Below are 27,380 nucleotides of genomic sequence, written 5' to 3'. Positions count from 1 at the left end.
ACCTCCGTGAGGGCAGGAGAGCCCAAATTTTCAAGCCGAGAGGGCTGATTCCCTTCCACCCTCACCCTCCTGGTGCTCCTAGGACCCAGGTGCTTCTCCCCTCTGCTGCTGTCTCGGTGGCTGTCATGCCAGCTTCTCTGCCCTTCACCTGCTCACTCAGGAACCTCCTCAGAAGGGTGGTCCTCAGCAGCCACAGGGCCCTACCCCTGCTCCGACTAATCCCTCACTATGTTTCTGGTGAATTTTCTAAAACACAGGCCTGGTTAAGTGCCCTGCCACCCCTTCTCCTTCCAGACTGAGTCTGTACCTAGCACAAAGTACAAGCCCTTCAAGGCCCAGAGGCTGCTAGTTTCATCCACGGCCACAGACTTTTCTCTCTATAATCAGTCTCCTTCTCTCTCCTCAGTTACTCACTGTCTCCAGTTCCAGCAAAACCCTCCAGCTCATCCTTCTGAGGCTGCCTGTTTCCTGGGCTCCCTCTGCCTTTCTGCACTACTGGTCGTCTCTCTGCACACTCTTCCACCCACCACACTGTAGCTGGCTGCTCACAGGACTGTCACTGGCAGCTCCATTAGGGTACTGACATGATTTTATCCCCAGTACTCGCCACTCTAAAAATACCTGCCCAATGAGACAAAGAATGAAAGTACATCAGTAGCGTAACTTCCCTGACACCCAAACCAGACAGGACACCACAGTCTAACATCCCCAATGAACACAGATGCAAAAGTCCTCGACAAAATATTAGCAAAGTGAATTCAACAATATTTTTAAAGAATTCTACACCATGATCAAATGGGACTGACCCAAGGGATGCAAGTACAGTTCAAGATCTGCAAATCCATTTGTGACACGCTACATTTACAAAATGAAGGCAAAAAATCATATCATCTCAATAAATGCAGAAAATGCATTTGATAAAATTCACTGAATTATTCTATTGCCTGAGTAGACTGCTCTAGGAAAACATTGCTAAGATTTAAGTCAGAAATGTTTTGGAAGAATTAATATCATTAACATGGCCATACTACCAAAAGCAACCTACAGATTTAATGCAATCCCTACCAAATTACCCAGGACATTTTTCACAGAACTAGAACAAATAACCCTAAAATTTATGTGGAATCACAAAAGGCCCAGAATTGTCAAAGCAACACTGGAGAAAAAGAATGAAGCTGGAAGAATAACCCTCCCAGACTTCTGACAAGACTACAGAGCAACAGTAATCAAAACAGCATGGTATTGGCACAAAAACAGAGATATGGATGGATCAATGGAATAGTACAGAGAGCCCAGAAATAAACACACAGATTTATGGTCAATTAATCTTTGACAAAGGAGGCAAGAATACACAGTAGAGAAAAGATAGTCTCTTCAGCAAGTGGTGTTGGGAAAACTGGACAGCCACATGTAAATCAATGAAGTTAGAACACTCTCTCATACCACACAAAAAAATAAACTCAAAATAAAGACTTAAACATAAGACAAGACACCATAAATCTCTCAAGCATATTTATCTCAGCTGGGTAGGAGGCTCTAATAAACTGTGTTTTCAAAGCTACAAATACTAGTACACATATTCCCACTCCCATTTCTGATTCCTCAAAAATAAGTGGATTATCTAATTTAAAGATTTTCTGGGGAAACACAGAGACCAATGGTCATACTTGCAAAGACAATTTCCACTTTCACCACTAACCATACTAGCCCTGCCATCAAGAAGCTCACAGTGTAGGAGGAGATACAGGAGGGTGACTGCGGGTGACTTTCTGTTAATTGTGCTATAGCACAGGCATGTGAAAGGCACAAGGGGCACACAGGAGAAAGCAACCTGGCGAGCCTTGAGTTGGGAAGAAGGTGGCAAAAAAAGCCACACAGAGAAGGGGCAGGAGAGGTGCGGGTTTTGTCATGTGGACCAGGGGGATATGAAAAGCCACTTGAGTGAGAAAGAACAGTGCTCACAAAGAGGGGGAAGCAGTGTGGACCCTCGGTGGCCACAGTAAGTCATCATCATTTTGAGAACAAGACCAGCCAAAGGTCACCTCTATTCTGACCTTTGCCTTTATTTCACAGATTACCAATATGTTGAAAAGAAAAAAAGAAAATATTAGTTAGTAAAATTAGGAAAAACTTCTTTATTCTGGCTGGGGTATGTGTGGGCACAGCATGTTATGATTCCATGATTTGAACTTCTAGAAGTCGGAGAACATGATTGTTTCCAATGCCTTTTAAGCAAGAATAAATCTATATTATATCATAAAATATAATATTTGTGTTCACTGATATTATTAACCTGATGGGTCACAATGTGTTTGCATATCTGGAAGAATTTGTGTGCTAAGCAGTGTTCTTACAGAGAGAAGCATTGGGAAAGCAGTGGAGTGACACCTGTCACACCCTCTCTGTCTAGGAGCTCACAGGCCAGGAACTTAGGGGCTGTGCTAACATCCCACCCCTGGAAGAGTACGGCCAGAAAGCAGAAATGTTCTAAACAGTGAAACTTTCTGTTTGCTTTTCCAATCTTTACTTTTGTGATAAGAGTACCCACGGGCCAACTGGGAGGCTGCATTAGGCATGAAGCATTCCATTCATTCAGTAATGTTTAATATTTAACCATCAGTTTACTGCTTTAACTGAAATATTCCAACAGGCTTCAAAGTGAGACCGAAACCGGCTCATGTCTCTGCAAGTAGCTGCTTGCGCTGCTGGATCAAAATCGCTCATATGGAGATCAGTGACATCTAGCTTCTCTGAAATGAATCAACCTCACTCTAGACAGAAGAAGTACAGTGTCCTCTGACCTTGGTGAATCATACCCCTCAGATACAAGTCCACAGTCCATCTCTTCCCTAGGACTTCCCCTAGTTTACCCTACTCAGGTTATCTCGGTAAGCAGTGTTGAACTCAATCCTTTAACACCTATAATACTCTACAAAGTTACTTCCAGTTCTCTACAGAATTTTCACTTGAGTTTTCCATAACTGTCATATCCAATCATGTGTGAAGCTGAAGCCTCTGAGCTATAAAATTATAATTATACTTTTGTGTCACAGAGAAATATATGTGGAAATAGTCGGGTTCGTAATGGGCCATTTTATTTATTACCATTTATCTTTAGCCACTTTGTGGGAAAGCACAGCAGGTATCACCTGTCATGTCACAAATGAACATAGTAAAAAAAAAATGACTGGAAATGTGTTTGGCCTTAAACTCCGTCAAGTGCAATTCAATACTCTTTTCATCAAGTTCCCTCAAATCTAAGAATCAACATTTCTCCTTGGTCCCGTGAGACCCTTAACCAGCAACATTCCCTGGATCGCAGTCACAATCCCTCCCTCTGCTGCCACCCTGTCACTGGTCATAACAGTGTCTGTGGTCTAGGTCAGGTCAATGACAGCTGTCCATCAAGGCTTCCTTAGCCTCACACCTGGACACTGCAAGGTGAGAGCCCACCATCCCAGCCTCTCCTCAGAGGGACAGCCCCACTCAGCACTTGTTCCTAGTCCTTATGCACATCTTCCTGCAGAGTCCTGGCCTTGTGAGACAGAACGTGGGCTTGCTAATAGTCTTACTGAGCACTGCCGGTTACTGCCAGTGAATCTTTATGCTTAGGCTTCTTGGTAAAGAATACGAAGAAGACAAAGAGTAACAACCCTAAAGGGCTACTGTGAGTTTACCTGAGACTCAGGAATCGAGCACTGTACCTGGCATATAGTTAACACTCATGTAAACGTTAGCAATTCTCCCTCTTGTACCATTTAGAAGTTTAATGATGAATTAATTGGTTGGGACATCGCTGGAATTTTGGACTCTTGTGAACTGATAGAATTGGACCTTGCAACAAAGGGATGATGTGACCTCTATCAATATACTCATCCTTAATGTTAACATCAAACTAAATTTTACTAAAGATTCTATTTAAATTGGTTTACATACCTACAGATACAGTATGCCCCACATCCACATGTGTACTACAGAAGTATGAATTCTGGTTAGATGACTCACTTGTAAAATGGAACAAACACCTGAGAATGATTGGCTCTCTTAATTGCTCTCTCCTCATTCTGTATTTGTTTTTATTGTGGTAAAATAAATATATATACACAAATAACACAGATTTTTACCATTTAACCATTTTTTAAGCAGACACTTCAGTGGCATTAAGTCATTAGGCATAATGTTAACAATCACCACTATTTCAAGAACTTTATCACTATTCCAAACAGAAACTATGTACTTACCAAACAGTAATTCTCCACTCCCCTCACTCCTCAGTAATCTCTACTCCACCTTCTGTCTCTATGAATTTGCCCATTTTAGGTAACTCATGTAAGTGGAATCAAATAATATTTGCTTTTTTGTGTGTCTGGCTTTTTTCATTAAGCACAATGTTTTCAAGGTCCATCCACGTTGTAGCATATATTAGAATTTCATTCCTTTCTGAGGATGCATAATATTTCTGTGTGTGTGTGTGTGTGTGTGTGTGTGTGTATTTATACTCATTTTGTTTACCTATTCCTCTAATGACAGATACTTGGGTTGTTTCCCCCTTTTGCCTATCGTGAATAATGCTGCTATGAACACTGATATACAAGTATCTGCTTGTGTCCCTATTTTCAGTACTTTTGGATACACACTTAAGAGTGGAATTGCTGGATTATATGGTAATACTGAGTTTAACCTTTTCAGGAAGAGCCAAACTATTTTCCACAGCAGCTATACCTTTTAAAATTTCTACCAGCACTGCACAAGAGTTCCAATTCCTTTACATCCTCTTTAACACTTGTTATTTCCCATGGTTTCTGATCAGAGCCATCCTGGTAGGTATGAAGGGGTATCTCATTGTGGTTTTGATCTGCATTACCCTAATTACTAATGATACTGAGCATCTTTTCATGTATTAATTGGTTGTTTATGTATCTTCTTTGGGATCTAGATGTGCTTCTATGAATGGAAATACATTCTCTATCACTATGTTAAATTACCACACACTACAGAGATGTACGGTAACTCATTTATTACGTCTATCCCATGTTAAAGGCTCTTCAGGTTAGTTTTAGATTTTAAGGTTTTTAGGCAAAACATTTATGGCAATATCTTTTGTACATATTTGAGTATATTTATAGTATAAAGTCCTAGTAGCATAAGTTCTACATCAAAGTGTGTTCACATTAATGTTTGTGACATACTGCCAAAGAGGGAACCAACTTCACTCCCCCCAACATTTGGGAATGATGAATATTTTAAAATTTTTGCTAAAGTATCTTGCTTTATATCTTTAGTACTTGTAAGAATAAATTTTCATGTGCATTTATTACATGTATTTACATATCTGTTTCCTCCTTTTGAGATGATTGTTTTGAGAAATTAGGGCATAAGGACTCCAGAGAAATTGATCACATTAAAAATATTTCAAATATTTTCACTTCCATGGATTTGCTAAAATTGTTAAAGATAGCACTAATATCTGGTGCCATCTGGCTTTGTTAACAAAAGCCTTCCAAACTGTCTTCCTAGAAGGCAAATTTATTTTCCATTGGATGGCACAGTATATAAAAACAGTATGATTTCACTTATTAAAATGGGCAAATACAGGATTTACTTTCACTCTTATTTTATAACCTATATTCCATATATAGAGCAAAAGTCCTCAAAGAATGAAAACAAAACACTTAAGGAGAAAAAGAAAATATTCAAATCAAGTTTAGAAATAACAAGCTCTGTATATAGCACTGTACAATGAATTCCATGTTATTCCTTAAAAGAATGAAAGAAGCAACCACCAAGGGAGTTGCCTTTAAGACCCAGACCTAAAAACACCCCAAAGTCAAATGATAATAACTCATGCACCTGTAAGATCTAAGGAGTCAGGAGAATTTGTAAATTTTTTTTGTAAATATAAATCTTTGCAGTACTACTTACAATACCCAAGACATGGAAGCAACCTAAATGTCCATCAACAGATGACTGGATAAAGAAGATGTGGTATGTATATACAATGGAATACTACTCAGCCATAAAAAAGAATGAAATATTGCCATCTGCAGCAACATGGATGGACCTAGAGATTATCATACTAAGTGAAATAGGTCAAACAGAGAAAAATAAATATCATATGACATCACTTATATGTGGAATCTAAAAAATGACATAAATGAACTTATTTGCAAAACAGACTCACCAACATGGAAAGCAAACTTACGGTTATGAAAGGGGAAGAGCAGAAGGGATAAATAGGAGTTTGGGATTAGCAGATACAAACTACTATATATAAAACAGATAAACAACAAGGACCTACTGTATAGCACAGGGAACTATATTCAATATCTTATAGTAACCTGTAATGGAAAAGAATACATATATGTATATATATGACTGAAACACTATGTTGTACACCAGAAAAAACAACATTGTAAATCAACCATATCTCAATAAAAATTAATAAATAAGTCTTTGCAGATAAGCTTGATCTAATTTTACTTCTCATGAGCCCAAGAAAGAGTCCCACATTCACATAGTCATTTAGCAACCCCTCAAGGCATTCTGTTACAAAGGAAAGAAGAATGAGCCAACAGGAAGCTGATATATGGTCAAGATGAATGTTTAGAAAATTTCAGTATGATTAAAAAAAAATAGAATGATTGGGGGTAAGGATATAGCTCAGTGGTAGAGTGCCTGCTTAGCATGCTTGAGGTCCTGAGTTCAATCCCTAGTACCTCCATTAAAAAAATAAGAAATTAAAAAATAATAAATAAACCTAATTACCTCCACCCCCCCCCAAAAAAAAGAACTGGGTGGCCACTTAGATGATAGACCAGTGGACTCCCACTAAAAAAAATTAGAATGATAGGAAATTTTGGAGAAAAGATAATTAATGGCACTGTATTCTTGAGTAAGATACACAGAGTGACAGGTGGTAATTACAACATTATTCATTATATCCTCAAACTGAAGATAATCAACTATCTGTCAACAAAAGAACAGATTCATCAAGTGCATAAATTAATAGAACGGAATACTATACAGCAATGAAAATGAACAAATCACCAAATGCAACAAAACTAAGGAATCTTGCAAGCATAATATTAAGTGAAAGTAGTCAGGCAAAAGAGAATGCATATTGTATGATTACTGTATGGTTCTATTTATATCATGTTCTCAAACATCTGAAGGCATCTACTGCATCAGAGGTCAGGATAATGGCCACCTGGGGCAGGAGGGAGAGGGAGGTAATGGGAGAAGATAGGGTGGTCCCAGGTACAGACTACATTCTATTTCTTGGACTAGACAGAAATTATGTATTTGCTTTGTGATTACTTGATGAAATGTATACTCATAATCTGTATATGATCCTATATGTATTTCACACTGATTAACACAAAGGTATTAGAAATTTAAATAAAATAAAATAATGCAAGTTACCCTCTGATATCCTCAGCCTGTTAGTGGAAGAATTTAATTAGAGCTGACGATCACTCACTATGGACACAACAAAGAGATCTTAAAGACCTGTAAGTTGACTTCAAGCCTAAGAATTTAACAGATGAGTGAAACTTAAAAACCGCTAATAAAATGCATAGTTAGCCCTTAAAACAAGGCTGCTAAAATTTTCCCTCAGAAGTAATAAGAGTTACTTCTTTTTGTGGTTAAAAACTAACATCCCACAGAGAAGGAAACACAGTATCCTTAAAAGTAATTTCTGATCCACTAATGGCCACTTAGATTTCTGAAGATCAAACCCTATTATGTCTTAATTTATGCTTTTATCCCCTAAAGTAATTATCAAAGAAATGTTAAATTAATGTGTAGTATTACCCTGTTGTCAACATAATGCCTCTTACTAAAATTATATTTCTAAGAAAGATAAAAACAGAAACAGCCAGATTTTGTAACACACCACTTAGGCAGAAATTTTGATGTGGTTGTTTCTTCCTCACCACCTCCCCCCCAGTCCTCCACAATTATCAAAAATTTCCTGCCAGAAGTACAAACGAGCCGTCAGAAAAAGTTCAGAGCATCTGTTACATAAAATCTATGTTGAATACTGGCTCCCTTCCCCTGGCATTACTGTATAATCAAGTGACAAAAATGTTCCTGATAAAAATGTCTTTTCAGACAAACTCATAGTTGGTGACTGCTGGGATCGGTTCCTTTCACTCACCAAGGAGGGTAGATGTGGACGATGTCTTGTGGACGTCCCCTGAGGCAGCGTGCAGTCTCCTTGGTGAAAAGAACCTTCAGGCTAGTCCTGGCGGCCCCACCTTGAGAAGGGCTGTCGGCCTGCAGCCCTGATAACTGCTCACACATGGCGACTTGGATAGTGCATTCCTCATGCAGCTCTAGAATTTTCACAGCTAATACACCAGACTTTCTACCTAGAAGGTGAAGATGAGAACAAAAGCAAAAATAGAGTCTAAAAGACATATAGGCTAAGTGTGAATAAATTATCATGAAAAAGAATCATCTTCAGACAGCTTTCTTCACCTGGAGGAAATGGTCTCTATACTTTACAAAGTAAAACACAGACTTAACATGCTCATGGTAACACCTTTCTTAAAATCAAAATAATCTGATCATTTTATTTAATATACGCATTTTAAGCAACATAAGAAATCGTCTCCTATCACAAAGAAATAAGTCTTACATATACAGAAAACTCAGATCCATCATTTCACAAAGCATGTTTTCACTCCAAAACTTGAACCCTTTCAAAATTCACAACAAAGTGAGTATGTCCAGATCCTCCTCCTTTCTCTCATGCCCCCTCCACCTCATTACCTGCTCTGACTGTCTACTTGGAAATGGCACAGTACGACTGCCCAGCTCCAAGTGTTCTAACGATCACAGAGGTTGAAAGTTGAGGACTTCTGGGGAAAGCTGAGTTAGGGCTCTAGTTTAAATGGGTGGAATTTGATCTGGATTTGATGACTGACCCTCATATTAATTACACTGGCAAGTTACACAGCATTTCAACACCTTGGTTTTCCCATGTGTAAAATGGGGATCACACCACTTGCCTCAATTATCATTTTTAAAAATTAAATGAGATAAATGTATAGCCTATAACCCAGAAATGCCAGATATGTACCCAGGAAGTCTGTCACACGTCTAGGAGATCTAGACAAGGTTGCACATCTCACTGTTGTTTGTAAGAGTAGGAAACTAGACCTGGCACTGATCGGCAGGCGATGGGTAAACTGTGGTGGGTTCTCAGAACAAGACACTCTATAGAAGCTACTGCAAGTGGACCCCATCTGCATGTATCCGCTTGGAGAGATCCCAAAAACAAGAGGGGTAAATAAGGAATGTATAGTCTGACACCCATAATGTCATCTTTCTGAAACACAGAGACCAACACAATACTGTTACAGATACATATGTCACACAGCACATAAATGTGGACTAGCAGGACACACAGAAAACTCATGACAACCGCTGAATCATGAGAGAAAGAGGAGTTTGCCTCAGGAAGGGATCCAGGGGGTTCAAACTTATCTGTCATATTGTTTGTTATAAAAATATGAGAAGCAAAGAGACAGAAGATTAACATGTGTCAGGCAGTGTGCTAGGTGGTCCCGTGGATCTGTCTCCTGCTTCAATAGTGTTTGGATGGAACAGACCCAGGGACTCCTCTTGCTCCAGACTCCAACCACCCTTCCACCTTCCTTCCAGTTGTGACCTCTTGAACCAGCCAGTCTGCTACTCTCTGCCTCCGGGACCAACTAACACCATTTTCTGAGCTTAAGCTCCTTATTACCAATCAACCGTGAGCCCCCAGATTCATCAGAATTATTCCACCAGGTGGAGGCTACGGCGAACCACCCTGTCCACAGGCATCCGTGGGCCTCCTACACCTATGTCTCTCTGGGCTTCTATTTCGACCACAACGATGTGGCTCTGGAGGGTGTGGGCCACTGTTTCCATAATTGAAGGAGGAGAAGGGTGAAGGCACCAAGCATCTCTTGAAAATGCAAAACAAGTGTGCAGTGGCGCCCTCTTGTAGGATGTGCAGGAGCCGTCCCAAGGGGAGTGGGGGTAAAACCCAGGATGCCATGGAAGCCACCAGTCTCGTGGAGAAGAACCTCAACCAGGCCCTTTTGGATCTGCATGTCCTGGATTCTGCCTGCACAGACCCCACCTCTGTGACTTCCTGGAGAGCCACTTCCTGGATAAGGAGGTGAGACTCATCAGGAAGATGGGCAACCACCTGACTAACCTCCACAGGCTGGCTGGTCTCCAGCTGGGTCGGGTGAGTATCTCTCCGAAAGGCTCACCCTCAGCACCACTAGGAGCCTCTGGAAGCCAGTGGCCTTTGAGAAGCTGCTCTGGTGTCAGGGCTCTTGCCTGAAGCCTCTCTCTGCAGCCACCAGGCAGCTTTTTAACCACCCTGGAACACTCTCCCAAGCCTTGGACCAAATGGGAAAAATAAAGCTTTATGCAGTTAAAAAAAAAAAGTGTTATTAATTCTAGATGGTGAATATGCTTAGGTTTTTCTATTACTCTCTGTTTTTTAATTGAAAAAATAAATGACTTGAATGAGACAAGAGCCCTGCTAATAACAGACACCAATATGAGTTCCATTACCACTTTAGCTCAGTGAGTATAAAAACTAATATTTAAATTGTGCAAAGGTTTTGGTCATACAGTTTAATTTCACTTCCATTTCTTTCTCCCTTTCACTTTTCTCCAGTCATTTTCCACTCAATCCTGTTTTCCACGCCTTCCTCTCTCTGAGTGCCAGCAGGAAGTATTAGCATGTGAAGCAAGGACAGGCACCTCCCCTGAGCACTATATGGAACTACAACTTCTGAGGTATGCGTCTATCCTGAGATGATTTCTTCAGGTAAGAAGGAAACGGAAGAGGGGAAGACGTAAACAAGCATGACGCTAAGCTCCACCAGTCACTATGGGGTGGGGGTGGGGGTGGGGGGTGAAAACACACTGTAAAGAAAGGCCCTGACTACGAAGGGAGGACTGGGCCTGCTCTGCCACCACAGGTGTGTCCTTAGTGAAAAGTAGCTCACCCTCAGCTGGGGAACAGGAGGAGAAGTCGAGACAGGTGGGGTCACTGTGGTGCTCACACTGCTCCTCTGGGGCAGGAGGCGCACAGAGAGTTAGCTTTATCAGCAGCAAAGGGGAAGACCTAGGTTGAGGGGCTGCACTAGCCACAGGAGCATTTCAGGACCTATTTTAGGAATTTTTTAAACTTGCACCTGTACTCTGTGCTCACCCCCAACACCGTACTCAGCCACTGGCAGCAGCCACTGTCCAGAGCTCAACCGCCCTGCTAGGGCTTATGTGGCCAGGGCCACCCTGTCAGCACAGCTCTCCCTTCAGGCAGCACAGCTCTCCCTTCAGGCACCAATCCCTGCCGTGTGTGGCTCTGATTAAAAAGTGACATAGGTTTTCAGTGGTCTGCCCGCAACCGTAAAGTCCCCATTAGACCCTGACAGATTTTACAAAAGGCAAGACACTGCAATAAAGACATAAACAGTATGACAGCAGAAATACCTGTATGTCTCAGATGAGTCATACTGCTACTGACCGCAGTTTCTTTGAAGATTTTTATGAGAACTCCTGACAATGTTCTAACAACTATGAGCCCTGATTTGACTATCAGCACAGCATGCCTGGCGACTAAACAGGCTTGGAAGCGCCACTGTGGTTGCATACAGGGCTGCCAACAGCACCACGCTCTCCAGGAAGAACTCTGAAGTCCCTCCCACAGGACCTGCCACAAGCCTGAGAAGCCAGAGGGCTGACCTCCCTGGAGAAAGAAAGCAGCGTCATCTCCCCTTCATCTGAGGGAGAAAAAGCCTGGGATAACCCAAGATGTATTTGAGAGTTATGTATTTGACGCAAGCTTTCAATCTGAGCACAAAAGATCCTGTTTTTGTTTTTTTTTTTTTTTTTTTTTTTTTCAAAAAAAGAAGACTATTTTGCAATTAGATGGAGGGTACATAAGAGGCCGTTCTGTGACAGTGGGGTAACATTGTCCACAAATGCTGTGAAACTCAGCCAAAGTGTCACCTTGTCCAGGAAGTGTTTCCTGAATCCCAGCCAGAGGCAACCATCCCTTCCCTCTGAAACCCTCAATTATCTCATCCACACGTATCTTTCTTATAAGAGCGTCCTCCTTTTAAAATGGAGGTAGTATTACTAGCAATCTTCAAGAACACTGCACACATTACGAGAGAGCACAGAAAGCCCCCAGTGCAAGGCCCGGTCCGTCACTGATGCAGGAACAGCAGCCACTGTCATCACAGTCACTGTCACTATATTAACTTCTCAAGGCATTTTCAAATCTATTATCATACTTGATCCACAATATCCCTATGAAATAGGTCGGGAAGATACTAATCTTCTTTTTTGACAAATAAGAAAACTGAACAAGTTAGTTGCTCACATGACTTTCTTAAGGTCAAAGAGGATTACTAGCAGGTCTTATGCTCAAAACTGAGTATCCTCACAAGTCCCTGACTTGCAATGTCTCTAGGGTAAACGACAGTTAAAGACAGGAAACTGAGGATGCTTTTTTCTCTACATTATTATGCTAAAACACAGGACTTGTCTAAATGTTAAAAAAAAAAAAAGCACATCAGGTTGAGAAATGGACTCCAGTGGCATTTTGCGCTGGCTGGATACAGTCAGGATTTCAACACTGAAAAGGAAAAGCTGAATTTGATAAAGACCAAACGCTGAGGAGGAAGTGCCCCAAAGACCAAAAGGAGAGCACAGACATACCACACAGCACCACAGTGGTTAAGACACAGGAACAGAAGACTCACAGAGAAAATACACCATGGGGTCTAGTCATTTCTACCCACACATATGTTGAGCAGATGAAACACTCTGTAGTTAAAATGGAAAATACTTCACCAACGTTTGCCCAAAGAATGCATGAATGAGTGATTTATTTTATCAGCTAATTGCTCTAAAAAAATTTAAAAGTCTTTGATTTTAAAAGAACAAGAAGCCACACAAGAATCTAGCAAATGATATAAGAACAGGATGTATTTGTGACTCCTGGATTAAATGACTTTATTTATTTATTTATTTATTTATTTATTTATTTATTTATTTATTTATTTATTTATTTTGAAATATACAGGTAGCCAGTGTCTATTTATATGCACATCAATTTCAACCCTTCTCAGCGGGTTATGTTGATGAATTAACATACATTATGAGTACAATTTTCACCAATACTTATACTAGAAATACAACACAAGGAATTAACAAACACTACACAAGAAAATACCAAGTGAAACAAGCTAGTATGTGGAGAGAAATACTGAATTCGTCCTCCTACAGTGACAGAAACACCTGCAATTTTTTTAGAAATACTTTTTACAATATAGCTGTTGCACTTTTAAGTTGTCTCATTGAATTATCCAAACATTGACCACAGAATAATTTGGGATTTTCCGTGTATTATTACCCTCTATCTTCACAGATATTCCAATAGGCTAATCCATACACTGTCCTGCTTTACAATATATGTCCTACTATCCTCTGAAACTGGTACTTTTTCTCTTCTTCAGGCCAAATCATCAACAGGTGCCCACCATTACTTTTTTCCTTAGTCCTCATGCATCACGTGCACGTGCGCACTCTCTCTCTCTCACACACACACACACAGGCTGGGGTAGTGGGGCAAGACAGCATAGCAAAGGTCAGGGATGGAGATCACCTGCTTCCTGTGCAGAGAGGACCTCTGTCCTAAGCAGATACTCTGACCTGGTTGCCACCAGCTGTAATCATAATTCTTCTGCAGCACTCACTCCAAATTCCCAAGATACAATCATTTCACATTTACTGTTTTTAAAAAGGTACCTTAAAAAGTTTTTTCCTCCCAAAATAATGAATGTATCTGGTACCAAAATGGTCTTATTTAGGGTGCTTCTGTTATTGAAGTTTTAAATAGTATCTTTAACCAACTCTATATCCTATTCTATTAACTTTTGATAGGCGGCTTGGAGCTCCTGGCTTACGAATCTCTCTACAGCCTCCTCCCCAGTGCACCACACAACTTAAATCCCACATAATTCCATTTCCATTGTTAAGGTGAACGTTTATCCACAATGTGTCCTATAACCTATGCCAAATCCCTGTGCTCTGACCACAGTCTGAGTCTAAGAGTTAAAAATAATCAACAAATCTATATTAGCACAGCTGTATAAACAGAGTCCAATGCCTGACTCAAGTTGCAGGAATATGTTTCAGTGAGAATACTCCTCTTCGCAAGGTCAAGTGATTTGACTAATTTGTACTAATTCTTATGTCTGATTAGGCCCTTCAAATGCCGTAAGAAAGAAGACTGTGTTCTGGTAACCTGAACATCTGCATTAGAAGTCTCAGCTTTCCCCAAGAGTTCATTCCACCTCTTCAAGGAAGAGATGACTTTTGTTCTGGCCACGACTGAAAGCAGTCTGCCTGAGCCTGGGTGTCAGGGTAGGAGATCAGATCAGAGCAGTCAGGCAGGGAGAAATCGGGCCTAGCCTCACTGTGTGGTCATGAGCTATTTCCTCGGAGTGTGATGGGAAACCAGTGAGGAAGGCATATGGTTTGCTTTGTTGAGAGCAAACTGAAGGCACAAGGGAAGACGTAGGGAGACCAGTCAGAAGACCACTGCAGCAGTCCAGGGTAGGTGGTGGTAGCTCCCGGAGGGGCAGGGGGTGGAAACAGAGGCCGTGAGGAAAGGCTGGAAACTAGATGTTCTCTGAGGACAGAACAAATAGCACTTGTTTATGGACTGGAAGAGGGATATGAGGTTCCAATGTTTTTGGCCTGAGCAAGTATATAACTCAGTACGTGTTTACTGAGACAGGGACAATTTCTAGATGTGCGGGTTTCTCTCTCTCTATCTCTCTCTCTTTGTGTGTGTTGGGGGACAGGACACAGGGGATAATAGCAAAATCAAGATGTCAGTTTTGGGTATGCCTCTTAGTTATCACAACAGGCTGGCCCTAACTGACCTCCTCAGTCTGGTACCTGACCATCATGATCTATCATTCACAAGGCCCAGCACCAGTGATTTTTTTACATGCACATTTAAGGACAGCTACCCTGTTCTTGAACCCTTCAACAGCTATCCACCAAAAAAAATCTAGACAACCATCCATTGTTTAGTAATACCTTTGTTACCAGTAACTTTTCACTGTTCTAGCCTCAAGTTAAACAGCTCTACTCAAGGATCTTTGTTTCTATACCCACACTTCAAGTGTTTCATCACCATCTCCCTGGTGAGCTGGCTGGACACAGCTCTCCTTTTCCATCCAGCAGAGTTTACCACTCTCCTTTATGTCATCACTGCATCTCCTTTTATCAAGATTTTAACACACAAAATGAATAATTTTCTCTTTTAAACCATGAACTCTGTTCTGTACCTGGATGAGTACCAACAAAATAGATATGAGCTGGATGAACTCTAATAAAACAAATTAATGTGAAGAACTTTGGGGACTATTTTTATATTCTTGATTCACTGCCAAACAAGATGCTTTTGACCTACCTCTGTCACTGCAACTGGATTTGATATGCACCCAAAGGATGCACATTAAACTGTGATTCAAGTGATGCTCCAAAAAGAAAAATAAATGAACAATACAGTCCGAAATCAAATCCAAATGATGTTTTATCTATTCACTATTTGTACTGTACCACTTTTTTTTTAAAGAACATGCACTGAAAGTTGAGTTGTATTTATTTGTACATAATTATACTATCTTTTCTTTTGTGAGGTTACAACTATGCTTAATTTTACCAATGATCCCAAACACCTAGCAATGTTATGCTCCTGCTGACTATTCAATTAGTGAGTCTCTAATTAACTACATTACTGTATTATTATTAATGCTTGGTAAATCAAAATTTTAGTTTCTGAGTAAATGTTGCAAGCTACCATCAGATTCATTTCACAGATAATTTCATGGTAAAATTCATAAAGCTCTAAGCAGGAGGGCTATATTATAATACCCAAGAACTAAACTCTGAAGAAATTTACATCTTACCCTGTAAACAGCACAATTATTCTTTGTTTAAAATTTATGTTCCCCCATAAAATTTTAAGTCATCTGGCAATGATGAACAGACACATTTCTTAACCACAACTGCTTACTGAACTGTAAACAATTGTGCTTTCACTTCTTGATTTTACATTTTTTTGCCTTTTCACCCAGTTTAAAATATTCTCCACCAAAAGCCACAATAATTCTAAGCATGAAGCAGAAATCTGAAACCCAGATCTTTGGGGGAAAAAAAAAAGACTAGACAATACTGACCAGGCAACTGGAACACGCTTCACAGCCCCTAACAATACGGACAATCAGAACTAACCAGTGCGCGCCAGCCGCCTGGGTCACCGTGTCCCAGGGCTACCACCAGGCATGCCACCATGACTCATTCTGCAGGGTAGCCTGTATCATTCTGTCGAGGGTGAATGGGCAACAGAAGTTCCCTTTTTTAAAGAAATTCAAGTAAGGGGAAAGCATATAAAGGCTCCTGAAGGCTACAGATCCCTAAGCAAAGCTTATTTTATACAAACCAGAGAAGGGGAAGTACTCTGGACTGAATGCTTGTGTCCCTCCTAAATTCATATGTTGAAGCCCTAACCCTCAGTGTGGCTGCAGTTGGGAATGGAGCCTATAAGAAAGTAACTAAGGTTGAATGAGGTCATCAGGGTGGGGCCTGATCTGACAGGACTAGTGAGTGTCCTTACAAGAAGCGACACCAGACATCCCTCTCTCTCTCTGCTGAGCACAGGGTAAAGGCCATGTGAGCACACATCCAGACGGCTGCTGCCTACAAGCCAGGAAGAGAGCTGTCATGTGAAGCCAACAATGATGGCACCCCAATCTCAGACTTCTAGCCTCCAGAACTGTGAGAAAGTGAATGTCTGTTGTTTAAGCCCCCCAGTCTGGGGTATTTTGTAATGGCAGCCTGAGCTAAGACAGATTTTGGTACCATGAAGTGGGGTGCTGCTGTAACAGATACCTGAAAATGTGGAAGCAGCTTTGTACCTGAGTAATGGGCAGAGGCTGAAGGAGTTTTAGGGTGTCTGCTAGAAACATGGATGTTAAAGGTGATTCTTGTTGGGTATTAAATGGAAATGAGGAACAAGTTATTGGATACTGAAAGAAAAATGACTGCAATGGACTAAATGTTTGTGTCCCCCCAAAATTTATACGTTGAGACCCTAATCCCCAACGTGATGATGTCTGGAGGTGAGGCCTCTGGGAGGTGATTAGGTCAAGAATGTGAAGCCTTCATGAATGGAGTCAGTGCCCTTATAATTAGGGACACAAGAAAGAGGACCTCTCTTAGTCATGTGAGGATGCAGCAGAAGGTGGCCATCTACAAATGAAGAAGGGGTTCTCACCAGGAACCAAATCAACTGGCACCTTGGACTTGGACTTGGACATTCCAGCCCCCAGAACTATGAGAAATAAAATGTCTGTTGTTTAAGTCCCCCAGTCTATGGTATTTTGTTATAACAGCCCAATCTAACACAGCAATTTTTATTACAAAATGGCAAACAGCTTGGCTGAATGTTTCTAGTGTTTTGTAGAAGATGAACCTTGTGAACCATAGGCAGAGGAGATTTCTAAACAAATGTTAAAGGCTTAGCCTCAGTCCTCCTGACTTCTTACAATAAAATGCAAGAGGAAAGAGATGAACTGAAGAAGAAAATTTTAAGCAAAAACAAAGGAGAACTTGAAGAATTGGAAAATTCTCAGCCTGCCCATATTGCAAAAAAATGAAAAAGCGTGTCGGGAAGAGGATGCCAAAGGTGTGGCTAGACTATCACTCAGGAAAGTAACCACGGGATTACAGGAGCAGAAACACTGCCAGTCTTAATAGAAGGAGACAGACTAGAGCGCAAGAGCAATCGTGCAGACCTGCATGACCCTTCACAATGGGAGAGAAGGGCCCCAAAGGCGATTCAGAGATCGTCAGAGCTTCCACTCTCACCACAGGCCCGGGGCAAGGCTGACTTCTTCTCCCTGGTTTTAGAGAGGGGCCGCCATGCCCTCTCCCTTCCTCAGGGGTGGCGCCTGTGCAGAGATCCTTGGGTGAGAGGCCCAACAGAGCTGTAGGGGTGACACTGTCCCCCAGTGGGCCTGGAGGGCAGAGCACTGAACCAAGGGTGGGGTCTTCCTTGAGCCTTAAAATCCAACAGAATTTGCCTCAGGAGATTCTGGACTTGCTTGGGACTTGCCACACCTTTCTTTCCTCCTATTCCTCCCTTTTGGAATGGGAACGTCTGTCTTATACCTGATCCAGCATTGTATTTGGAGGCACGTAACTTGTCCAGTTTCACAGGCTCACAGCTGATGACAAATTCTGCCTCAGGATTAACTGGACATTGGGTCTCACACACATGATTTAGATGATATGCAGATGAAATTCTGAACTGCAGAGCTGATGCTAGAATGAGTTAAGAGTTTTGGGGGTTGTTGGAATGAAATGAATGTATTTTGAATGTGGTAAAGACATGTATTATGAAGTCCTAGGGCAGAACATTATAGACTGAATGTTTCTGTCTTCCAAATCTGTATGTTGAAGCTCCAGTGTAGCTACAGTTAGAAATGGGGCCTCTAAGGAAGGAACTAAAGTTAAATGGGGGGGGGCATTGATTCAATAGGATTGGTGTCCTCCTAAGAAGAGACAGCAGAGGGTGTGATCTGTCTGTCTGTCTGTCTCTCTCTCTCTCTTCACAAGTATACGGCCAGATGGCAGCTGTCTACAGGCCGGGAAGAGAGCCCCCAGCAGAACTAGATCATGCTGGCACTTGGATCTCAGAATTCCAGCCCTCTAGAACTGTAAGCAGTAATGTCTGTTGCTTAAGCTGCTCAGTCTGTGCATTTGGTTGCAGCTGCCCAAGCTGAGCCAGAGGCTATTACAGGTTACATTTCCCAACACTAGGTGGGATGTGTAGGCGACCACCTAGTGTGCACAGTGACCCCTTCCACTACATACAAGGAAAAGTCTTCTTTATTGAAAAACTTCCGCATTTATTTATTTTTTCATGTTGGGGAGGAGGTAATTAGGTTTATTTATTTTTCAAGGAGGTACTGTGGATTGAACGCAGGACCTCGTGCACGCTAAGCATGTGCTCTACCACTTGAGCTATACCCTCCCCCTCGAAAAATGTCCTTATTTAAAAACCTTATTTCATTGGAGGCAATGTTTTTGGCTTGGAAAATAGGATTAAAATGGTGTCCAAAAGTCACACTGAAAACAACTTTTAAAAGGGCACATGGGTGCTAAATATCTCTATTTTTTTTTTTAATAAATTTAACATCAACTGAAAAATAAATAAATGTGTTGAGAAAATTTCAGGAAACCAATTACAAAATAGCAAATTACTAATTGTGGATGGTTACTCGAGTCCTCTAGCATTTAGAGCTCGGACTCACCCTCCTCTAAGCAGTCCTGGAGGCTAGAATTGCACAAGCATCTGTCCAGAACAGCGTACCGACTGGGAGGCCAACACACTGCAAACCCCGTAGTGAAATGGACTGAAGACACACTTACTGATGCGCTGATGAAATCCAGTGTGTCCCTACCACCATTTTATTCTTGATACTTATTCCAATACCAGCCCTCAACCCCTGCCCATTCTGTGAGAACTATTAATAAAGGATATTCTAATGAACAACTTCTCATTCATCAGTTAAGTCACTTTAAATTGGGTCAAAACAGGCAAAATCTATAATTAGCCAAACAGTGCACATCCCGGTAGGAGTACAGTGAATTCACAACTACTAAAGAAAAGTAAATATTTTGGTCATGGGTGCCATCTCCTTCCAAGGACACTGTAACAAACACTAGCAGGGAGGAGAGGAAAAAGAAGAGAAATCAGCTTCAGGATTAAAATGAGATGATATCATAAAAGAGCTTCTCGGGAAGGACACACAAGGAGAGACCAGAGCCTGTGATCACAAGGGAAATTCTCAGGCCCTGGGGGGATATGCTTGAGAGTGACTCTATGTGGGGACAGTAGGCAAGGCCAGGTGGAACAGCAACACAGAAGAAATAACCTAAAAAACAGTCACAAATCAAGTGACCTGCGTGGGTCTTTAGCTCCAGCGGAGTTGGGACATTTTTGCACTCTGGTGTCATGTAAAATTATTAAATTCACCACTGACACCATTCATTCACTCACAAACACTTCCTGAATTGCCAAGCACTGCTTAGGTAAGTACTGCACACCCTTGCAGCACTCTGAGGAGTTACGATTTACCTAAACTCGTGTAATTACAATACAACAGGACCCCGGGAGTATAACTACATAGAAAGAAAAGTATGCGAGGCCTAGTGATCAAGCGTATATCATGAAAGACATAGCTGATCCAGGAAGGAGGTGTGCAGTGCTGTGTCTGTGCAGAGCAGCACAGCAGGGGCCATCAGGTAGGCTGGCAGCACATCTGAGAATGCCCCCAGAGTTTAACAGTGATGAACATGTGCTCCAATACAAGAAGCAGTCAATGTAAAGTTTTAGAGCAGAGGAGTGATATCAGATTTGCCTCTTAGGATGATGACCCTGACAGGCAGAAAACGAGGAAAGGGCAGTGGCAGGGAGACCAGACAGAGACTGACACAGGAGTCCAGGCACAAGGGCGCAGGGTCTGAACCAGTGGCAGATGGGATCACTGAAGAGGTCTGGCTTGACAGACAGGTCAGAGGTAGAATCACTAGCATCTAGGGACCATACGGATTGAAACAATATGTAATAAAGCCCAGTCGAAGACTGCTCGGTTCCTGGGCCAGGGCAGGCAGGTGCTGGGGCCCCAATGGGTCTGCTGGGTATGCAGGACTCTGAGGCACAGGTGGTGCTGGGGCTGGGCCAGGAAAGCCCGCAGGACAGAGTTACCAGACTGCCCGGCAGTCCCGGGGGAGGTGGCATGGAAATCCCAGATTATCCAGGAAGGGGACATGGAACAAGAAGAGGGCCAGGACAGAAGCCTGAGGAACACCTGTTGAAGCTGCACACAGAGGAGGAGTCAGCACAGAATCAAGAAGGAAAATGAACACAGGAGAAGGGAAACCACGGGTGAGACCGTGTGGACGCTGTAGAAGATGGCAGCGAGGAAGGACAACTCCTGCACGTGGGAGAAGTGGCGCCACGCTGGACGGAAGGGGTGTGTGGAGGTGGCTACTCTTTTAAGTCAGTAGCACGATACAAAAGTGGTTTCTGATTCTTTTCAACTGTATAAGGCATTTTACTAATCCAAAAACTTAATTATTCTGCTTGCAAGCTTAAAAGCTTCCTAGTTTGTAACAAACAACTTTACCAGCGATCTGCTCAGAAAGATAACACTGCAGGATCAGCCACCACCCATTCTTAGGTCACCTGCTCTCAGCAGGATTCATGCACGTGGGCCACCTGGTCTGCCGATGCACCCCTCACCATCATCCCTGGGAGACGAGGAAAGTCAAGTCTGGGTAAGCACTTTCAAACAGGCTCCTTCAAGCACCAGGTCCCCAGTGGAAACTATAACCCCTTTGAAAATAAAAATGACGTGAAGAAGTTTAGAAAACTGGATTGGTGAAAAGGTTAAGATGACACACACAAGGTTTCACAGCATGGACAAAGGCCAGTGCAATACTGAAATAGGTGGGAGGGTAAAAATGACAATTGGTTGAGGAAGCCAAAGAAAATGCTGCCTTGCCAGTATCAACATTTTTCTAAAGGTCAGAAACAGGGTTTTGAACATATAGGTAATTTTCATCATTAACAAGGTCCCAATTTAACTCTATGAATGAATTTTTCTTCATTGAGCTACATGAAGAATTCAACAGAAAATATGTCTCACCCACTATATAATTCACTTGGAATGGCCTAACTCTGCAGTCTTATTTTTGGATCATTTACAATAGAAACAGAAATAAAGATTCTTTTAAACCTCAGATCTCTGAGAAAACAATTTGTAGAACTACTATTTTCCTATTCATGTAAAAATAAATGGAGAAAGCATAGATTAAATAAATTTACAGGGGACCTGAAAGCATCATTTAATTCTGTTGCTATCACCAAATCTCATTTCATAGATTTTTTTGGTAGAAAAACTCACAAGAGATAAAAATGGATGTGACAGAAGCAGCTAAGGGGTAACAGGCACGTTCGCCACAGAGCTGAGACTGGTGTTAGTACCCTTTCCTTTATTTCTCGGGCCCCATCATTGTTCCTAATATGATTATGAAATACCTCGAGATTATGAAAATCACATACAAACTCTTTAGTCTTCTGCTACCGTATCCTTAAAATGATCACTGGAAATTACAGTAATTTGGGACATGAAATCACAGCTCTAACATGGGCAAACTAGTATCACAGTTTGCTTCTGACTTAACTTGAGAGTATTAATGTGTGTTCCTCTCACCCCTGGCTACAGAGAACAATACTAAACACCACTGCTGTATTGAAATGTGGGTCTGGATATAAAAAAGGGGAAACATAAAGCTTAGACACTATTAATTGGCTTTCTGGTTCTACTGGCCGAGGGAAGCTGGAGAGAGCACAGAGGCAGCTCCTTGTCCCCGGAGGAAAGGGGAAGTTAAGAGAAGGAACTGCAGAGAAACCTCTCCAGCAACGTGGCACTGACCCGCAAGGAGAAGGTCACGAGCAGTGTCCCTTCGCTTGAAGCAAAGGGTGGTAAGTAAGGGAGATTAAGGACTTTAAGAAAAAAATTTAAATGACTTTTTGAAGACTCTGAACTAAGAATCAGAACCCTCTTTGATCCATGTCATTCTCATTTCGTAAATCTAAACAAACATGCATTGTTTTAAAACCTGTCATATTATGTCAAAAATCCTATGTCCCCACAGAAACTAAAGATTTAAAAGGCATAAAACAATGCCAAAAAAATCAACCAAATTAAATGAACACCCAGTTACATGCCTCGCTTTCCTGGCTTTAAACACTCAATATTAGAAGACTCAGATTAAATCATATATATTTTCTAACAATTATTTTTCAACCAAATAGAGGAATCTTAGTTTACCAACCAACTTGCTTTGGAAGAAACAATCAGCCTAACGATTTCTATCCCAAGACACTTTGTAATTATGAGAAAACACTGCATCAAAGAAACTAGGAAGTTAGATAATTAGCAATGAGACACACACACATCTACACGAAATTCTTAGCTGTTCCTGTACAGAGAATGCTGGCCTGAATGTTCCTTCTTCCTCTCCTGACCACTCAAGTGGGGCGTCTGGCATATGACCCCTTTTCAGGGGGCTCCCAGGCCTCAGGGGAGCCCCTTGGAAGCATTGAGAAAGAGGCAGGAGCCAGATTTCTGGCTACCTGCTCCCAACAAGGCCGAGGGGACCCCACTCCTCGGGTGCTGAGCCACTCTCTGGAGGTTGGTCAGAGGGACCCTAGGGCCATGGGTGGCCTCAGGCCATCTTCTCAAGTCTAGTCTTCTGATGCTTTCTGGGCATCAGGGGCCCTCGATGGTCACATAAGATTCACACAGGTACGAGGGCTCCAGGAGAAGTGCCCGGGGAGACCGTCCTGGCCCTGGGGACTGAGTGTTCACAGCTAACCACATTCGAGGACAAAGAACAACTTAAACTCTGTGCTGCAAAAACTGCCTCCCTGGGAAAACCAGCCTTGTTACTGAAGTTTTCACTTCTTGACACAAAGGTACACGTTTTAGTACCTTGAGTAGAAGTCAGGGTGAAACTCTACCATGTCATATTTTCCTCTCTTCTTCTCTAATTGTGAAGACAATACTCAACTTGATTTTAACAAATTTCTCCTTTTACAAAAAGGAATATTAAAAAAATAACCCTGTCCGAACACCCTTTCCAGTGACAGCCTTTGCTAACAATTTTCTGCAATTTATTTTATAGTATTAACTAACACTTATAAAGTGTTATATAAAGTGAAGAAAATCTAAGAGCATTTGACTTGCCCAGGGGCATGATCCTGAGTATTTTATTTAACTATAACCATCAGAATAAGGAACGTATCTTTCAATTTTTCTTGATACTGTATAAATACAACATTCTTCAGGAGTAACTCATCGTGGTCTTTCTCCTTTAGAGTCCTACAGAGTAACCCTTTATTTCCTTTGGCTTTGTTTTTCTTCTGATTTTCCAAAATGTGCATCAGTAGGTAAAATTTTACAGACATTATTAAAACACCTTCAAGTGTAAACTACTGTTTTGTTTCCTTCTAAGGAATAAAGCTTTAATATTAATTTTAAATAAGGAAACAGGAAAAAAACAATTATGTTATGATAGAGACAGACAGTTCTCTCATTGATGGACCTATATTTGCTGCTTAATAGAAGACTGAAAAAATGAATGAAATAAGAGCTAAAGTAAAACAAACAAATACACACAAGTTAAAATACTAAGGTGACATGTGAAAAACCAAAAAGAAATGAAGCACCAATATACTGTATTTCTCTAATGAGTAAAAAATACTGAAATTAACTGAAAATCACCTATTTCTATTCTTTGAGTAGTGATGATTATAGGGGTACTTGCTTTATAAGCACCTGTTAAATAAGCTGCATGCTTTCTATACTTTTTTCTTTGTTATATTTTGACACAAAACAGCAATTTAAGAAAAGCAAATATTCACATGGTAAAGGCACTTTAAATAAAAATCCGCTGCATCCTAGCTTTTCCAAAGCTTTAAATTGTATTTTTATATTTCACTGCTTGAATATAATGTATACTAAATAAAATGATTCTTATTGTGCTTCAGTATAACCCCAAAGAAACCTTTCAATTATAATGATTTTATACACATGGAAAAATGTTTAAAATATGGGCTATTGAGGTCAACAAGCACATGGAAAGTTGTTTGATATCATTAATCATTAGAGAAATGCAAATAAAAACCACAAGGGGATATCACCTCACACCTGTCAGAATGGCTATCATCAAGAAGACAGATAATGCTGGTTAGCATGTGGAGAAAAAGGAACCCTTGGGCACCGTTGGTGGGAATGTAAACTGGTGCAACCATCGTGGAAAGCAAGCAGTATGGAGTATTCTCAAAAATTAAAAACAGAACTACCACGTAATCCAGCATTTCCAGTTCTGAGAATGTATCTGAAAGAAGTGAAAACATTATGTCGCAGAGACATCTGCACCATCATGTTGACTGCAGCAGCATGCTTAGATACGGAAACAACCTAAGTGTCTATTAATGGATGAATGGATAAAGAAGGTATAATAACACACACACACACACACACACACACACACACACACACACACACACACACACACACACACGGGAATATTGTTAACGCATTGAAGAGAAGGAAATTCTGCCATTTCCAACAACATGGATGGACCCTGAAAGCATTATGCTAAGTGAAATACGTTGGACAGAGACAGACAAGTACTGTGTGATCTTACTTATATGAGATCTCACTTTAATCTAAAAAACAAAACAACAAACCAAACTCATAGAAAAAGAAATCGGATTTGTGGTTACCAGAGGGGTTGGGGGAAGGGGTAATTGGAGGAAGGTAATCAAAAGGTACAAACTTTCAGTTCTAAGATAAATCAGTACTAGGAATGTGATGTCCAGCATGGTGACTACACTTAACACTGCTATATTATCTATGGGAAAGTTGTTAAGAGAGGATCCTAAGAGTTCTCAGCATAAGGAAAAAAATCAATTTTTTCTTTCTCTTCTTTTTGTATCTCTACGAGATGATGGATATTAAACTTATTGTGGTAATCCATATATGTATACCAAATCATTATGCTTCACGCCTTGCACTTATACAGTGATGATGTCAATTATATTGCAATAAAACTGAAAAAAAAAACAGGAAAAATATGAGCTATTCAAAATCTCAGCTAAATTATAATTTTTCTTGCAAAACTTAGTAAGTAACAAAACTTCTCCTGCCCCAAAACTCTGTAGCCACATTCCTTTGATATTCTGGCCTGGAGACTAGACAGAGGCTACAGGCAAAGTGTAACGTGAAGCTCTCCTCCAGGCCTGTCCAGTGCAGCACCCACCCCAATCCTCACAGATCCTTCTCTGTGCCAACCTGTACCTGTAATTTTCCTTGGCTTATCACCTATGTCACCTAATAAAATGAAAGTTCCACGAGTGCAGTGACATGGTGCACAGTGACTGGGACACAGGAGGCTCTCAATAAACACCAGTGGAATGAGTAAATGAAGAATGACCTTTCCCGCGCTTTGTCTGTACCCTTCTCTTGCCACCATCGAATCTCCACCACCACAGTCCAAGCACTAGTAAAGCAGCAGTGTGGGAAAAGAACATCTGTTTCACACAACGAAAGTCAACACAGAAAGATGCGCACACAAAAAACGCACAAGTGATGTTCATGACAATCTTACAGAAAAAGACACTGAGCTTTGTTTGCTTACCTTCTACAATACAATTTAAAGGAGAATCAGGTTTTTTTTAATTAGTTAACTGAAGTGACTTTAAACATCCAGGAAAAAAAGTCTTTGTTTAACAAGAATAGGAAGTGAAAAACTTAAAGATTTAAAAGGTAGAGTCCCTGTCTCCTGCCCCTTCGTTTAACAAGTAATCTCTGACTCCAGGGACCGGAAAATAAAACGTCTCAACACTCTAGGACTTGGAAGCCACCCTGTGGTTGTGCAGGCCACCGTGAGGCTCGGGTGCCTCGGCTGTCTCACGCATGCCGGCGGGAGGAGCACTCCATGGGAGCAGCCCTTGTACTACCAACATCAGTCTGAACTTCAGGGTCTTACTTATCTGCATTGTCTCTGAAAAATTTTCAAGTCTGGCATCCAGAAATCCAAGGAGAAATAATGAACAGCAGATCCCTCCTCCCCCAAATTTAGAGATTTAGTTCTCTAGAGGAGAAAACAACAAATAAAAATCCAAAATTCCACAAAAGAACAACAAAAGCTTAGGGGGTGGTGTGTGTAATAAAATGTGGCACTGGAAAACAGTAAGGCAGTGAATGTAATTTTGAAAAAATCACAGTTGGAAAAATAAGGAAGTAATTATCCTCAATGCAAAAAGACTAGGAAATTAAAATTATAAAACAAAAAAAGAGAAAACCAGAATTCCTGAAATCTGAACGTGTTTACTTTAAACAGATACACTAATAGTACAAGGTTAAGGTGTATGACAGATCTGACAGGTGGGCACCTCTGTGTGAATTTATTTTAAGGAGACTTAGTACTTCACCCAGGTAAGCCTGCGGAGCTGTCTACCACCGAGATGGGACACCGGGCTGGCTAGTGACATACTTGGCTGTGGCAGGGTGCTGGTGACTAGTGCTGGTGAAAGGCACTGACAGAAGCTGCAGTATATTGTGGTCCACACTTTGCAAAGTTTTAGCTGACCATGACTCAGTGGCAAAAAGGTATTAAAAAAAAAATTAAAA

At 41.1% G+C, this 27,380-nt stretch overlaps 1 protein-coding gene across 8 annotated transcripts in view; it reads right to left on the bottom strand.

The window, feature by feature from the left end:
* The window catches only part of SPIDR (scaffold protein involved in DNA repair), a 258,654-nt gene that overhangs the window by 142,943 nt on the left and 88,331 nt on the right, over positions 1 to 27,380 (bottom strand). For 4 of the 8 annotated variants that reach the window (XM_064480799.1, XM_064480800.1, XM_064480801.1 and 1 more), the window contains one exon: positions 8,162 to 8,375. The exons of 2 other annotated variants lie outside the window; for them this stretch is intronic. In XM_064480799.1, the coding sequence (XP_064336869.1) occupies positions 8,162 to 8,375 (214 nt within the window). Of the gene's footprint in view, positions 1 to 8,161; positions 8,376 to 11,511; positions 11,625 to 16,283; positions 16,403 to 27,380 lie in introns of those variants that run through there. 2 more of the 8 variants (XM_064480806.1, XM_064480805.1) reach the window with 2 other exon arrangements.

This window comes from Camelus dromedarius, chromosome 30 (genome assembly GCF_036321535.1).
Source record: "Camelus dromedarius isolate mCamDro1 chromosome 30, mCamDro1.pat, whole genome shotgun sequence".
NCBI lineage: Eukaryota > Metazoa > Chordata > Mammalia > Artiodactyla > Camelidae > Camelus > Camelus dromedarius.
This window is presented reverse-complemented; position numbering and strand designations above follow the sequence as displayed.